At 42.3% G+C, this 16,454-nt stretch overlaps 1 protein-coding gene across 1 annotated transcript in view; it reads left to right on the forward strand.

Annotated features, from left to right (window-relative positions):
* Positions 1-11,248, forward strand: part of slc44a4 (solute carrier family 44 member 4) — a 27,488-nt gene extending 16,240 nt beyond the window's left edge. The window contains exons 10-22 of the mRNA XM_083646725.1: positions 2,172-2,284; positions 2,532-2,654; positions 3,022-3,121; positions 3,770-3,862; positions 4,112-4,214; positions 5,633-5,895; positions 7,194-7,288; positions 8,011-8,114; positions 8,483-8,556; positions 8,900-8,970; positions 10,004-10,098; positions 10,455-10,539; positions 10,968-11,248. Coding sequence (XP_083502851.1) covers positions 2,172-2,284; positions 2,532-2,654; positions 3,022-3,121; positions 3,770-3,862; positions 4,112-4,214; positions 5,633-5,895; positions 7,194-7,288; positions 8,011-8,114; positions 8,483-8,556; positions 8,900-8,970; positions 10,004-10,098; positions 10,455-10,539; positions 10,968-11,089 — 1,441 coding nt within the window. The 3' untranslated portion in view covers positions 11,090-11,248. The remainder of the gene's footprint in view (positions 1-2,171; positions 2,285-2,531; positions 2,655-3,021; positions 3,122-3,769; positions 3,863-4,111; positions 4,215-5,632; positions 5,896-7,193; positions 7,289-8,010; positions 8,115-8,482; positions 8,557-8,899; positions 8,971-10,003; positions 10,099-10,454; positions 10,540-10,967) is intronic.
* The last annotated feature ends 5,206 nt before the right edge of the window (positions 11,249-16,454 follow it).

The raw sequence follows: 16,454 nt of genomic DNA on the forward strand, positions 1-16,454 counted from the left end.
ACTGTTACCACAAACTGAACAACTAAACTCTTTCTTCCCAAGAACTTCACCCTTTTTCTTTGTGTCTAAGAGAGACCGAGGTTCACCAGTTTCGGTCCAATCATCACTGTCTTCAGTCTCAGAAGAGTCTGAAGTCTTGCCAGCAATGGCTGGTTCTGATACTCCACAGTCCTCTCCATCAGCCCCTGTTTTCATCTGTTCAGTTGAGCTGCTAGCTAGAGGCTCTGCCTCTCTGTTCTCCTCAGTTTGGCTTTGATTAAGCTGTAAGGACTGAGGTTTATCTTCATCATCTTCACTCTCCACAGGGACAGTGTAGACAGTGAATGGGGACTGGGTAATATGGGCTTCCTCCGGCCCTTGAAGCTGCTCTCCCTCCTGACTGATCCAGAGTTCCTCCTGTTCCTCTTTAATATGTCGGGGGTCTTGTTCCTCTTTAGGTGTCTCTGGGCCCTCCTGGTCCAGACTGGGGCTCCACTCCTGCAGCTCAGGGGGAACTTCTTCTTTAATGACCATTAGCTGCTGGAAGTCTGGAGGTACGGCTACTCTGTGTAACCGCACTACAGGATTTAAAACGGTCTCCAACAGCTTTACTTGTTGCTCTATCTTTTTGGAACGTGAAGATTCTAGCCTGATATCAGACTGAATTGTTAACTTGTTACACTCCATCTCCTTCTTCAGAAGCGGTCAACTCAGTGGAGTGGAGTGAGAAGATCTGAAGGTCTGGACTCAGACAAATAAGCTGCCTCCGCTCCGTACTGGGTAGCCTACTAACCCCTCGTGTTATCTTCCTAAATGTCTCTTCAACAGCCGCAGTTAGTCGCTAGTTCACCAACGCTGCCAGGTCTTGGACATTAGACATTTCCATACAGTGACACAGGAACTTTTCCGCCTGAACGTTTTACTGACAAACGTTGTCCTTCAAAGCTCAAATAGCTCAACGTTAGCTCCATTAGCTTCACAGCTAACTAAACCATTCACCTGAGTCCAGTGCTAAACGGAGCTCCTCGGCTCTACTTATATATTAGTGATAAATAATATCACATACAGAAGCCGTGTTCGGAATGGTTCACTCACTCACTATTCCCCATGTGGTGTTTATCATAATCGAAAAATGCGTTTCTTCTCCTACTGCTTCTCCTTCTTCTTCATCTCTCGATTGAATGGCGGATCGCAAACAACTTTTAGGTGCATACCGCCACCTACTGTACAAGAGTGTGTAACATCATGAACTATTTACAGTGATCCTCATGTGCCCACCCAAAGTGCTCCTATCCGCAATATATTTGACTCAGACTGTGGGAAGTCATCCCTCAGTGTTTGTTCTATCTCCTCTCCAGAAATGTCTACAATATTTAGGAACCTTCTAGCCGCGCCCATCACCATATTATCTTTTCATTTTTTCATTTAACCTGACCTTATTACCATGGATGGCCATGAATGTCAGAAAGCCTTTTTTGTCCACCAAGATGTTTTGCTCACTTCCATTCCGTTTCTGCTCCGTTTCCTTCTCCACTACATCCACTTTATCATACTCTCCACTCTTTTAAATCTTGTTTATTATAGTCTAGTTTCCATTTAGGCCTAAACAAGGATATTAAACATACCAGCAAACACATAAACATCTGAAACAATACTATAGTATTGCCTATCCTCATGTAAATGTCATGCCTGATGAACGGCAAACACTTCTTTGGCCACAATTGTGATTATTCAGTTACAGTAGACGTTAAAGTTGCACGAGGACATGCCTTTGATGCACGGACATAAAGTTATGTGTATTTCGATGTTATGACTGTCTGATAAAAGCAGCTGTAGACGTATATAAACTAAAGCGATCCAGAGGCAATCACTTTTTGGCAGTCTTTTTTTTGGCATGATACCTGTTTTATTAAATTGCTAAGATCATAGAGATAAAACAGAGAATGAGGCATGGATGCTACTTTGAAATTATGCCAAAGAAGAATGCAATTATTATTCATTACCTTGTACAGTTGCTGTCCCACCCAGTACAATCGATGCTCCCACCACCACATACTGCCAATTCACAAATTACAATAATTTAACCTTTAATATGTGACAGGTGTCATACTTTTCAACCTTCCTCTCTGCTTCTGTTAACCCCTTTTTTCTTTCATCTTCTCTTCTTTTCCTGTTCTCCTCTCCTCTTCCAGTGGTCTGGTGATAGCCATGTTGGTCAGTATGCTGTTCCTGTTGCTGCTGAGGTTCACCGCTCCGGTCATGGTGTGGGTGCTGATCATAGGAGTACTGGGAGCAGGGGCCTATGGTAAAAACCCTCTGTTGGAGTAGCTCTTCAGACAGGTGGAGGATAGGAAAAACGGTCGAGTTACTTTTGAATGCGAAACTGTTGCTTGGTCCTGCCAAGTATTTTTTTCTTATTAACAGGTTGATATGTAGCTCAGACGTGTTTGTGTTTGGTTCCTAACTAAAGCAAATTACTTTGTTGTGACAAGAGTATCTCAGCATTTGGATTGTTTTATTTCCTGTTAAACCGTTTGTTTGTTTTCATGTAGGGATATGGCACTGCTACTGGGAGTATAGTAACTACAAGACGGCCAACAAGAGCATTACGGATGTTGGCTTCACCACCAACTTCAACATTTACCTGCAAGTCCAAGAGACTTGGCTGGCCTTCTGTGAGTCTGATGCTTTAAACAAGGTTTTCAATATTGATGCACTGACTGAAGCATGCCTGATTTCACTTAGATACTTAAGGGGGGTACTTTGGCATTTTGAATTTGAGTTTAGTTTATTATTATTATTATTATTATTATTATTATTATTATTATTATTATTATTATTATTATTATTATTATTATTATAGTTTTATTACTTATAGCTTTATTACTGTATTATTTACACTGGACACATTTTGGGGGTGAAAAGTTTTCACATTTTTAGTTTCCCTTAGTGGTTAGTTACCTTTCTTGTGACCGTTTGAATATTTCCCTGGTTTTATGTTCTAAACACACTTAATCATTCTCTTCCTCTCCTCTCCCTCAGTGATAATCATATCTGTGGCAGAGGCAATCATTCTCCTGACCGTCATCTTCCTGCGGAACCGAATCCTCATAGCCATCGCCCTCATCCAGGAGGCCAGCAAGTGAGATCTCATTGGATAAAACATTGTCCTGAGGGTTTACTAATTACTTATCCTGAGTATTTACTAATGACTAATTAATCTAATGTTAACATGTGCCCGTTAATTTTAAATGTTAATCTTCAAATGGTTCATTTGAAGGTTCATTAGTTTCCTTAGACAAGGCTTGTTCTAGTAATATTTTAGTTTACAGTGGAATATTTGCAACATTTAACTTGTTTTAACAGTCATACCTGAATTCATCCACATTCAACAACCAATACAGGCTGACCCAGAAAAAGCATGGTGACTTAACATTTATTGATTTTGAGAGTTGAGACTACCCACTGGTACCCAGGGCTGCTAATGTTAACTATTGCGAAAATTATGCATACTTGATCAAAGGTGACAATGTTCTTCTCAAATTAAATATTACTGAGATGTTTTCAAACACGTCAAACTGTCCAAATTAGGAAGATCTAGAGCTACAGTAAGTGTCCCATTGAAACATGGTGATTGTTTTTGGTTTGTGGTTCCAGTCAATGTACTGTACCTTCAAATTGGTTGGTATCTTGACTTAAAGACGTCTATTTTACGGTACTGTTGAAAGGTGTGTTAAGGCCGGGCCCATGGCATAACCTGCTTGTGTGTGTGTGTGTGTTTATTCCACAGGGCAATCAGTTACATGATGTCCTCTCTACTGTACCCTCTGGTCACCTTTGTTCTCCTGCTGGTGTGTGTCGCTTACTGGGCCGTCACTGCTCTGTATCCTTTCATACTGTGTGTGTGTGTGTGTGTGTGTGTGTGTGTGTGTGTGTGTGTGTGTGTGTGTGTGTGTGTGTGTGTGTGTGTGTGTGTGTGTGTGTGTGTGTGTGTGCGTATGTGTGTGTGTGTGTGCGTATGTGTGTGTGTGTGCATTAAGGTTAACCAGTTGCCAAGCTGAATCTCTGTCGCTGTTGTCACTCGTCATCAGGCACTTGATAGTCAGTACTTCACTTAACAGAGTGTGTGTAGATATCTGGCCACTTCAGGAGGCCCATTGTACAAAGTGGTGGCTCTCAACGACACTCTGGCTGACTGTAAGAGAATCAACGGCACGGTGGATTGTGACCCTCAGGTGAGCGGGCAGGCAGAATATGGGCTTAGTGTGGATCATACCTATATGTGATCTGGTGTCAACTAATATACTGACCTGGAACACATGGATCATTACTGTAAGACCTGTGAGCATTGCATTGTATCCTTTAGTTGCTGCTGCTTCTCCTCTCCTCTCCTCTCCTCTCCTCTCCTCTCCTCTCTCACACCTCCTCCTCTCCTCTCCTCTCCTCTCCTCTCCTCTCCTCTCCTCTCCTCTCCTCTCCTCTCCTCTCCTCTCCTCTCCTCTCCTCTCCTCTCCTCTCTCACACCTCCTTCTCTCCTCTCCTCTCCTCTCCTCTCCTCTCACAACACTCCACATAGTTGATTTTTCAAAGCAAGATCCATGATGCCCAGCAAAGCTCTCTCTACCGGTTTAATACTATTGATTTTGGTTGAATTTGCAACTTGTCCACACCAGTGGTTCTCAACCTTGGGGTCGGAACCCCCAGGGGTCGCAAGATTTATTTATTTGGGGGGGGGGGGGGGGGGGGGGTGAGAAAAAATACAATAAATAAGATACATTTTTTTCCCCCCATGATGATTAAATCTCACATACAGGGCCGGACTGCAATGTAATTCTACCGGTGCAATGGCCGGTGGGCCGCTCGCTAGTGGGCCGGTCAAGTTGGTGAAAAAGTATGAATTATGTATTTTAAAAAAAAATCGATTTTTTTTTTTTTTTTTTTGGGGGGGGGGGGGGGGAACTGAAATGTACCCAGGCCCGGGCCCGTGTGGCCCACGACCCATGATTACACCTAAAACCCCTAGACCGGGTCATAACATGTGGCTTTATAAGTAAATCCCCAACCCATGCGAGCGTGAGCGAAGCGAGCGTGAGCTCGAAAAATTGGGCCGTTTCGAAATTGTGGGCCTGTCTGACACATGGCAGGTAGCTTTTTTGGTCCCAGTCCAGCCCTGCTCACATACCAATAGTGTAATCTATTATACAGCTATATAAACTAGAACAATATTTCAGTGAGTGAAGGAAATCAGTGTGTGAATGTTGTGGTTGGGTTTGGTAGCGGCGGTAGGGGGGTCGCTAACCCCAGCCTAAAGTTTTTTGGGGGCCGCGGCTCAAAAAGCTTGAGAACCACATGTGGGGGGGGGGGGGATCACTGGGACACAGTTATACTTACAATGATGTGCGAAGGTTATGTGCGACGTGGCCGATCAGTGTGATCACTGGGAGGAAATGCGATCTTGTTGGTGTACAGCACCACAAAAAAATTATAACCCAGTAGAGTAGTTGTGAATAATCTTATGAAGCTCTTCTTACTCCAATACTAACCTTTATAAGTATTTGCTCCATGTTAGAAGGTTGCCCCACCTCACTTCATATGTTTTTTGCCCTCCATCCAGCCACTCATTCTCCCTCCCTCCCTCCATCTCTCGCATCAGGGCTTCAACTCGACGGCAGAGTATCCCGGCTGTCCGTCGGCGAGCTGCATCTTTATCAAATACAACGACGAGGGCCTCGTCCAGAGGAACCTCTTCAATCTGCAGATCTACAACGTGGTGGCCTTCCTCTGGTGTGCCAACTTTGTCATCGCCTTGGGACAGTGTACGCTGGCCGGGGCCTTCGCCTCCTACTACTGGGCCTTCACCAAACCAGCTGATATCCCCACGTTCCCCGTGACGGCTTCTTTCATGCGCTCCATAAGGTAGGTTTGTTATGGTGTAAGTGGGTGTTTCAGGAGGCCTGGTGGTTGGAAAGACTGTCACAAACTGCACTGCTTTGATACAGTTAGTTTATAGAGTTTATAGAGAGTAGACTAGAGAGGAAACGCTGTGAAATGTTCACATCACGATTATAGTGACCAAAATGATCATGTCTTCATCAGTATTATCACGGTATTGTTATAATATGTGTTGAAAGTGTTCAAAAAGTACTGATTCATCGAGTTTTATTATTGAAAACTCAGACCCAGATGGGTCTGCACGCCTGTGTCTGGGAGACTGTTGCTAATTTTGGTTGATGATGGACAGTATTTTAATCAAAGCGCTTAAATCAAACATGGTTTTAATGATCATTACAATTTGAAACGGTAATACTAACCGCCCGGAATTTTATCACGGTTTATCATTAACCAGTCCAGTGATCGTTTCATCCCTAGTGCAGACTTACACTTTGTAGAAGTAAAGAACATATCACCTCAATTTGTGATGCCTCTCCAACTCTGACCCCTTTAGGCTGTATTTGATGAAGATGTCCTATCAAAAGAGACTGTCTGTGGCTAAGATCCAAACAGTTGAGCACAATCCTATGTCTTCTTTATCCTGTCATGATATTTTCTTAATTGATAATTTTCCCTAAAAAGCAGCTTATGATGCTGGGAAGATCATTTGGGCGTCTGACAGCCCATAGAAGCGTAAAGGGAATACTTAACTAGAAGTTAGAGTAGTTGGGAGAATACTTTGCATCCTCGTATAGAGAGCTCCACATGTCCTACTGGATGGTGATGCTTTTCCCACTCTGGCTCCTAGAGGGCGTAGTAAGCCTACACAAGCAGTGTGGGGAAACAGACACCAGCCACTGACTACCCTAATGCCCTTACCCGCCACTTTATTGGTTCTCAAGCTCGGGGTCGGGACCCCATTTGGGGAGGGATGGGGGGGTCGCAAGATTATTTTGGGGAGGTCATGGGTTGGGTAGCGGCAGGAGGGGGGGTCACGAAACCCCAGCCTAAAGTTTTTCCGGGGTCGCGGCTCAAAAAGGTTGAGAACCACTGGGGTATATAGTAATGGCTGCTACTGTAGACCTTTTTCTATTTTACTTGCAAGGAAGCTTCCTGCCATATGCACACACATCCCAAACAGCTTAACTGGGTTCAGTATACTGTTTAGATGAGAATTATCTACAGAGATGTTTTCTTGACCATACTGTGATGCCATTCCATGATATGCTGCCCAGATATCCCCTAGAAAAATGTCACTTGATCATCTTTTTCCTCATCATCAGGTTCCATGTTGGCTCCTTGGCATTCGGTGCTCTGATCCTGACCCTGGTCCAGATAGTCAGGATAATCCTGGAGTATATTGACCACAAAACCAGATGTAAGGCTGCACCACTTCACATCTCACCCTAAAGCAGCGGTTCCCAAACCTTTTAAATTTAGGCCACACCCTTCTACTTCCCGACCGGGTTGATGCCTTATCTTTACACTTATCTTCACGGGCCTGCATCTTTACACAAAGCTCTCAGATGTTTGGCACAATTGAGGACAGTTTGGGCCTCAAATCTTTCTCAAGAGCCTCCAGTCTTTGCCGATATTTAGCCTTCATATTTATTTTCTTCATATTTTTATATTGTGTAAATGCTCGGATCACGTCCATTTTTGAACTCCTTCATTTTTATGTCAACTACACACCTGTAAAGTTTCGTGACGGGCGGCATCTTGCACACTATCGGCAATTCATAAAATCCGGCCACAGACACAGACACACACAGACTCACAAGTGAAAACAAACAATACCAGCCGCTGCTATCTTGTGGGTGGTAATTAAACACACACACACACACACACACACACACACACACACACACACACACACACACACACACACACACACACAGGTGTTAATAGACACTCAGAATAGGTTTATGTGACTAACTTAAGACAAAAAAAGTCAGATAGAACCACAGGGGCACAATATTTAAGTTCATAGTGCTGTCAGTCAAAACAAATGTGATCTCAAACAAATGAAAAGGGTGTGTGTGTGTGTGTGCCTGTGTGCGTGTGTGTGTCTATGGTGTGTGTTGCCCTCTCCCCCCGCAGCTGCACAGAACTGCTGCGCTCGTTTCCTCATGTGCTGCTTGAAGTGCTGCTTCTGGTGCCTGGAGAAGTTCATCAAGTTCATCAACAGGAACGCATACATCATGGTCAGCACAACACGCATGATATTGAGCCGTTTTTTGATTTTTACTTATTTTTCAATCTTGTTACATTTACTATTAGTAAACTTGTTTTTTTTACATTGTTAATACAAAGTGCTGTTAATAAATAAAAAGTGTAACTAATCAAAACATAACTAACTTAGGGAAGACTTGCACTACTGAGAAATGGCACACATAGAAGTAAAACAACATTTGTTTTGTTAGTTGTTTATTTATTCAGAGCAGTAGACATATTTGTACATGCAAGTTCACCATCATTGCATTTTGCCGATTTGGTGTGTGCGTGTGTTTGTGTATCATGTAGAGTTGAACATTATCTTTCCTAAAACCTATTCATCTTCTTTCCTTGACAGATCGCCGTATATGGGAAAAACTTCTGTGTCTCAGCCAGAAACGCGTTCATGCTGCTCATGAGAAATATAATAAGGTTGGTGCTGAAGTTTCTGTGCGCTATATGCTAACGGGATCCCGGTATGTGTATAGACCCTTTTCACGGGGGCCATTTTGTGTCGAAAAGGCAGTATACACACAGGTGCAAGCAAAACACTAATGAGGGTTTCCATCTTCCATGATTGGAAGTTGGAAACCCTCATTAGTGTTTTGCTGGCACCTTACACAAAATGGCCCCCGTGAAAAGGGTCTATTCAGTGCCACCTGGCGACCTGTTGGATCTGTGTCGTGACTCGTTACCCATCCTATCCAAAAACATAGAGCATGTGTGTTTGAGAGGCTGGAGTGGTGCTTCCTGACCTCCTGCGTCTCTCCCTCAGGGTGGTGGTGCTGGATAAGGTGACAGACCTGCTGCTGTTCTTTGGGAAGCTGCTGGTGGTCGGAGGAGTGGGTAAGGGAAGCAGAAAGGCACATGCAAAACTCTGACGAATGTCTTCAAGCAGTGTTTCCTTTCCCAGCATTGGCTATTTATAGGCTGTACGCTGTGGGAATAAGGTTGGAAGTCAGGTTCGACCGATGTGAGCTTTTGAAGGCCAAAGTCAGCTCCTGAAGGGAAAGTGACCCACCACACATATTCAATAGTAGGGGAGATTCTAGGATGCATTACTCCCTTTGAACGAAGACGTAATTTACAATAATAATAATAATAGAAAAAAATATTGTACAATTAAATGAATACGTAAAATAAGAAAAAATAGCATTTCATTGCCAGTTTTTACAGACCTGTTTTTATTGAGTTATGGTCAGGGAGGCCATGGACGACAATGATGGGATGCTTTACCTGAATTCTTTAAGAGATGTGTTAATTGTATGTGTATGTATTATATACGAGCACGATCACTTGTCAATTTCTTTCTAAAATTCTTTCTGCAGTTTAGTTAAATACCATGATTGAAACTGCGTTAACATGTTTTGTTTTTGTAATTTTCTTTTATTTACATAGGGTAGGCAAAATAAGCTGCGGCTTCAGCCTTCACCTTTTCGGCCCTTCTTGCCACAACTCATTGTATGTGTGTATTGTCATGTTTTGTTGAATGGACCGAAATAAACGAACTAACTAAACTAAACTAATTCATTAGGAGATAATAATGAAGATAGCCAATAGAAGGCTATTCCCTCTACTACAGTGGTACGCCATCTTGCCCTACTCAGGAGCGACATTGACCCCAAAAAATACATATTTGCAAGAGCCACAATCCCCCAAAATTCCCTTTCCTCCCTTTATTATTTATTTGAATTAGGACTCAAAAGAGCCATAACTACCCAGAAAGGTGCTGCATGTGGCTCCAGAGCCTCGGGTTGAGCATCACTGCTCTACTACTATCAAGGTGATCTTGAGCAAGGTGACCCTCATCCAATGCAAATGGGGAAATGGAAAGTCTTTCACTTGTTACTAGCCTTTCAACCCTATCCTTGTTTTTCAGGCGTTTTGTCATTCTTCTTCTTCTCTGGCCGCATACCGCTACCGGGCAACACCTTCCGTGTCGAAACCCTCAACTACTACTGGATGCCAATCATTGTAAGTGACAAATACTGGGTAGGGCTCCATTCGCCTTTTTTTCCACAGCAGCCATTTTGTGTCTCAAAGGCAGGAAGTAACACGTACGGGTGCAACCAAAACAGGAGGTAACACAGGTGGCTGACTTTTAGAACACAACATGGCTGCTGTGAAAAAGGTCAATAGAGGGGATATTGAGCAGTTTGTTCTTTTCTCTTAAGACAAAGCTAAAGCTTTAAATTTGGCCAATCCCATCTTGTTTGAAGAGTTATTGAGATGCATGGAAGGAAATTAATTTGATTCCAAATCGTGTTGGTTTTGAGGTCTAATAACTGTGCTGCTTGACCATGTTTATCGCCCCTCCCCCCCTGCTCCAGACGGTGGTGGTTGGTTCCTACCTCATCGCTCATGGATTCTTCTGTGTGTACAACATGAGTGTAGATACACTCTTCCTCTGCTTCTGTGAGTATCCTTGACCCATTTTAACTCTGTATTGTGTGTGTGTGTGTGTGTGTGTGTTTATTTTATACACAAGGATCTTTATCTTGCATACCAACCTGACGCTAACTATGTTGGTATCAGATTTAAAAAGAAGACAAAGAACCAACTTCAAATGCATCAAATATTTGCGTAGACCATGACAAAATGATCAATCTGTAATTTCTTGTGGGGGAAAGAATTTCGGACATGCACAAAATCTCAGATGATTTCTCCTGTTATTTTTTCAGGGAACTGCTTTTGAACCTTTTGACATGACTAACAATAGTACTTCTACTTGAGTCAAACTAATCAATCAGTTAAGACAATTGACTTTTGTCCCATTTTCCCTCCCTGCCTGCCTGTCTCTCATCACTCAACTACTCCCAAATGTTTGAATGTCTCTCTCTCAGTGGAGGACTTGGAACGTAACGACGGATCGATGCAGAAGCCGTTCTTCATGTCCAAAAACCTGATGCAGATCCTCAACAAAACCAACAAGGGACCAAAAAAGGGCAAAGGAAAGGATAATTGAAGCCCCCCCCCCCCCCCCCTTTACCCAGCATCATAGACAATATGGTGATCCACACACACAGGCTGAACTGTAGCCTGGATAAACCCAGCCCCCAGTGACCTGCTCTCAGGCTCACCCTGCTTACAGTCACAAGGTTAGTAAGGCTAGTGACTGGGAACTGAGAGAGCAGGTCACGTGGGGGCTGGGTTTACCTAGGCTAGCTGAACTGTGCCTTGGGTTAAGATAGCACACGATACTGATTGTCACAGATTTTCATGTTCATCTATATTATTTGCATCTTGTATCCTCTGTTTCCAGTGAAGTTTACACAGATTCAATTGCTGTTTTTGCACTTTTTCAATTATTGATTTTATCGTGTGTGTGTATATGGTGTTAAAGGAACACTCCGCCCATTTTCAACCAGCTTTGTATCATTAGAACATCAGTAGTATATCAGAAAACTGTAAACTGTTTTGAAGTCTGTCATTTAATTTGACAGTTATTGAGTGTTAAAGTGTGGACCAGTGACATCACTGGTCCACACTAACTCAAATTAATAACTCATTAACTCAAATCAACTCTCAATATCTGTCAAACTAGATGACGGTTTTGAAGTCATTATTCTAGTTTGACAGTTATTGAGAGTTGATTTGAGTTAATGAGTCATTAATTTGAGTTAGTGTGGACCAGTGATGTCACTGGTCCACACTTTAACACTCAATGACTGTCAAATGAAATGACAGACTTCAAAACAGTTTACAGTTTTCTGATATACTACTGATGTTCTAATGATACAAAGCTGGTTGAAAATGGGCAGAGTGTTCCTTTAATAGTTGTATGGGCCTGCCTGAGCAGGTGCAATCTGGGCACCCATCAGTCTTGAGGACTAGTAAGACTCTGGGGCAGACTGCTGATATGTCAGGTGTTGAGCGGATGTCCGAGCAAAGACTTCCGCTTCTGTGTGCCGCGCCCTCATTGTTTACAGTTCAATTGAGGCAAGAATGGAGTTGGAGTTGATCAATTGAAGGTGTGTCAGGTCCTAAAATATCCTCTGTCTGTCCGAGTCTTGACACTGGGTGCCCAGATTGGAGCATGTGAGACCAAAGAATGTGAAATGTTACATAGTATCTTACATTATATCATTTAAATTTGATCAAATTATCTGATTTGGCACTCAAAATACCTAAATGTGCCAACATTTAAAAAAATTATGTTTAACATTTTCTCCCGTACAAAAATGTATCTCTACTGTGGACAAGTTTGAGACTGTGAGGTGATTAAGTAATCGTTAATCCTCGTCAAGCCTTGAATATAGTCCAAAATGTGGCCGTCAATGGAAATAATCTTTTTTTTTCTTTTTTTTCCCTGCCATGTTGACTCTTGACATATTTTTGATAAAGTGCTGAATGTTAGTGTGAATCCCTCAGATGGAACAACAAACCAATGCAAATGTCTGTAGCTATCACACATTTTTAGATTTTTATTTGTAAAAAGATTTTAGTTTTTATAAATGTGGATATTTTTTATTAACATAATGTTGATTATTATCAACATTATTGGAAATACTGTAATAAAATTGTAAATATGATTACAATACGTGGCCCCTGTGTGTGCCAATCTTGTCAACAAACAACAGATTTGTTTAGCTGTCGTTAGATGTGTTGAGGGATTCCTTTAATGCAGAGATCTATCTCTCTGTCTTCAGATCAGGACTTGTTTGTTCTTTGGAAAGTCTCCTATACAAATCAACAGCCCTTTTGGGATCATGCTGTTTCCCAAACTGTGTAGCTGTGACCTGAAGAGCTCACATTTACAGCCAGCCTGAGCAGATGCATAATTCAATGCATTTTTACAGAATCAGTCAAATATTTAGCCATTATAATGCCGCTGCATAAAAAAGTGTTTCAATGCAGCATGGATGATCAATTCTATTCTAAACATGTTTTCCAGAAAATGTGTAAGGCTTCCTACAATACCTCAGTGTGCAATCAGGGACGGTGCTACACGGGGCAAGGGGGGGCTATTACCGGTAATAGCCCCCTCACAAATCTGCCAAGCCCCAGTTAAGCCCCCTCAAGCATTTTAGTATCTCTTTTATTTTTAAATAAACAAATGTGTAAAGTTAATAACCAGCCATTCTTGATCAATTGATTGAATTGATTTGATAATTGATAAAAAAAGATATGTATATAACAGCTCAGCAGGAATACATACATTTAAAAAATCATCGAGGTAGAGAACACAATAAAACATCAGGGACCATGATGGAAATAAGTGTTTACACTTTGTCATGCTATCCCTTGGATCTTTTATTGTCTCTACTCATGAATAAAGTCAATCAATCAATCAATATACTTATTTCCATTGTGTACTTTTTCTTACCCTGATATTAGCCTAACCAATCATCACTCCTCATGCCTAAACCTAACCAATCATCACTCCTCATGCCTAAACCTAACCAAGCATCACTCCTCATACCTAAACCTAACCAATCACTCCTTTGATGTGAAAGTTCTTGTCATTGCCTTGTGGTCACTTATAGCTATATATTGTTTTATATTCTTTGGCCAAACATTTAAAAAACAATTTTATTTTGAATGTGCTGTGTGCCATATCTGGTTTTATTTGCAGTGGGGGAGACTTCATTAAAAAGTAACTCTGAAGTCATGAAAACCAACTATTTTCTTAGCACCCCCACAGGGTCTAGCCTCCCCCTTAGAAAAAGGGTCGTGCCTGTCTGCAATAAACCCCTCTGGGTCAGGCGTTATGTCATGTGACCTTCCACACAGAAGAGTCTTATCATGTGTTCATGCCGTAGTTCAGGCCAGAGTCGCAGTGTCTCTCGCTGAGCCATTCATGCTTATTGGACACCAGTGTTGTAGCATGTTGTATATTAACTTGTGGAGGCTCTGTAGGGCAGCAGTGGTTCTCAAAGTGGGGTCCACCGTCCAGGGACCACCAGGGCTCCTTTAGGGGGTTCCAGGGGGTCCCCAGCAAAAAGGGTAATAATTTATTTTCACAATAATTCCATCCATAATTAATCAAATGACACTATAACTATGTAGGTCATGGGTTTCAGACACTTTCTGTAATAAAACATGTAAAAGCAAAACTCTTATCAGATGGGGCACCCAGCTGGGGAAATAATCTCATCAAATGGGGGTCCATGGTCTAATTTGTGTCAGACAGTTTAGGGGTCCTTGACGTGAACAAGTTTGAGGACCACTGCTGTGTAGGGGATTTACATTTAAATGAAGGCTGGAATCAATTATCTGAGGATATGAGATGAGAAATGCTTGAAGGTATTTGCGTAATATGTACAGTATGTGGTGGCCTGGTGGGTTAATGGTCAACTCTGTGCGAGTAATTTATCTTCTAATGGCTTGTTTACTAGCAACTAACAGTCTTGGATACACATTTCCCCCTTTGCATCAACTAAATACGTCTTCCTTAGATAATGTAGAGATGCAGATAAATCACCACATGACACAAAACGGCAAGTCAATGTATTAAACACCTATTTATTCCGATTGCGGGGAAACTCATTTCCACAGGGTTTTTATTTATCTCCTAGCCCAGAGGTTTCCAAAGCGGGAGGCGGGCCTCCCCAGCAGAGCTCCAAACAGGAATTGAGCGGAACTAAGCAAGTCAACTGTGGGAGGAGAGAGAGGAGGGGGGTTCCAGACTTTGTCAGAGGGCCAAAGGGAGGCCCCCAGTGTCAGACTTTGAAAACCTCTGTCCTAAGTAGACCATTTGGTTTTGCACGTCTCCAGGTTTAATCTGCCAAAAGACACACGATAGTGACGTCCATCACTCGATTTAGTGTCACAAAAGCCTCGTAATACAATGTGTAGGTTGATCAGACCGTAATGCAAGAGATGACAAGGCCTCCTCCTGGTATCCTCATCTCTTTGCGTGAATGTTAGATAAAGTGCTAAAGACCCACTTGATTAGATCTAGTTTAGCCAAGCACAGGTTAAACCAAGACGAAAGACTGTAGTGGGACATCCTCCAATTTGAGAATCTCCCAATCAAAGTCAACAATGATGAGCCCCAATCCGTGGTTTTTGAATCCAGCCCTTGATCTTTTTCATCAGTTTGATTTGATGTGCTTCACAGTTGTCTCGTATTAGTCTTGGAAATGGGAAGGTCGTGTAAATGTTGCCGCGTTGCACTGTTCAATTGCATCAAATGAATCGTACCAAATGAAAAGGTCAGTTAATGTGCACTGCGTGAGCTACAGCTGAATCGGAAATCTGTCCTCTCCTTAAACTCGACGTCCTCGTATACCAAATCACATTGGCAGGGAAGAACAAACTGCGTTTTGCTCTCAAAACCTTATTTCACTGTGTTTTATGGGAGAAGATCATGTTGGCGTGAAGCCGGCAGAAGAGTCATTTACCATCTGCCGCTAGGCGGACTTCAGCGCAACGTTATCGAACCAGGAACTTGTCAGATCATCGCTTGCTTTGAGGAAACATCTCGTGAAGCCCGTAAAGCACGTCGACGTGTCCTCTCTCACTCTTAGGCTGGTCGCCCATTCAGAAACACGTAAAAACAGCATTTACAATATTCATATATACAAATATATATATATATATATACACACACACACACACAGTCACCCGTAGACACACAAACAGATGCATACAATCAGGAAAAACGGATCAATTGCAATACAAAGAAGTGTGTTCTGTATTTTATATCACACGAGAGCCCAGTTTACTGAACTGTAGTTGCTCTGCATTCGTATCGGTTCCTTATCTGCCGACACGACCTCTGTGACGGAGTTGAACGGATTCTCCCCACTGTTACAATCACCGTTTCAGTTATTACGTATTGTGTAGCACCTCATCTAGCTACTTTGCTGCGTTGACAGACATGCTCCATCATTACTACTTCTCCAACATACAGTACCATGTATGTCAGATTGCCATTTTATGCTATACTATGTTGCCTACACAGCTGTACAAACAAAACAAAAACTCCCAAACGGGCCTTCCTATATCCCGGGCCTTGCCATCGATCCTGTGTAGTACAGTGTTAGTTTTGTTACACCAAGAGAATAGCGGGTAAAGAAATCAGATCCCCGGTAGTGGTTCAACACTAGCACGCTCTCCAATCTTAGATTATTAGGACAGGTCCATATATAAATGACTTCACAGTGCAATGGCAGTTCTTGTTAAGACAAATATATATAAAAAAGTTTCCATCTGTACTGTCTATTTCTTATCTGTCCGTCTGTTTGAAAGAGTTTGAGTCGTGTGTCCTCAGGTGACTTCCTGTTTACAATGAGGAAACTGTAAACTGGGAACATAATCCAAATGACATTTTTCACCCAGAAAGATCATCCGCGAGTGATCTGCTACTCTTTGGCCTTTTTCAG

Source organism: Poromitra crassiceps (assembly GCF_964638095.1).
Source record: "Poromitra crassiceps genome assembly, chromosome: 11".
In the NCBI taxonomy this organism is placed as follows: Eukaryota; Metazoa; Chordata; class Actinopteri; order Beryciformes; family Melamphaidae; genus Poromitra; species Poromitra crassiceps.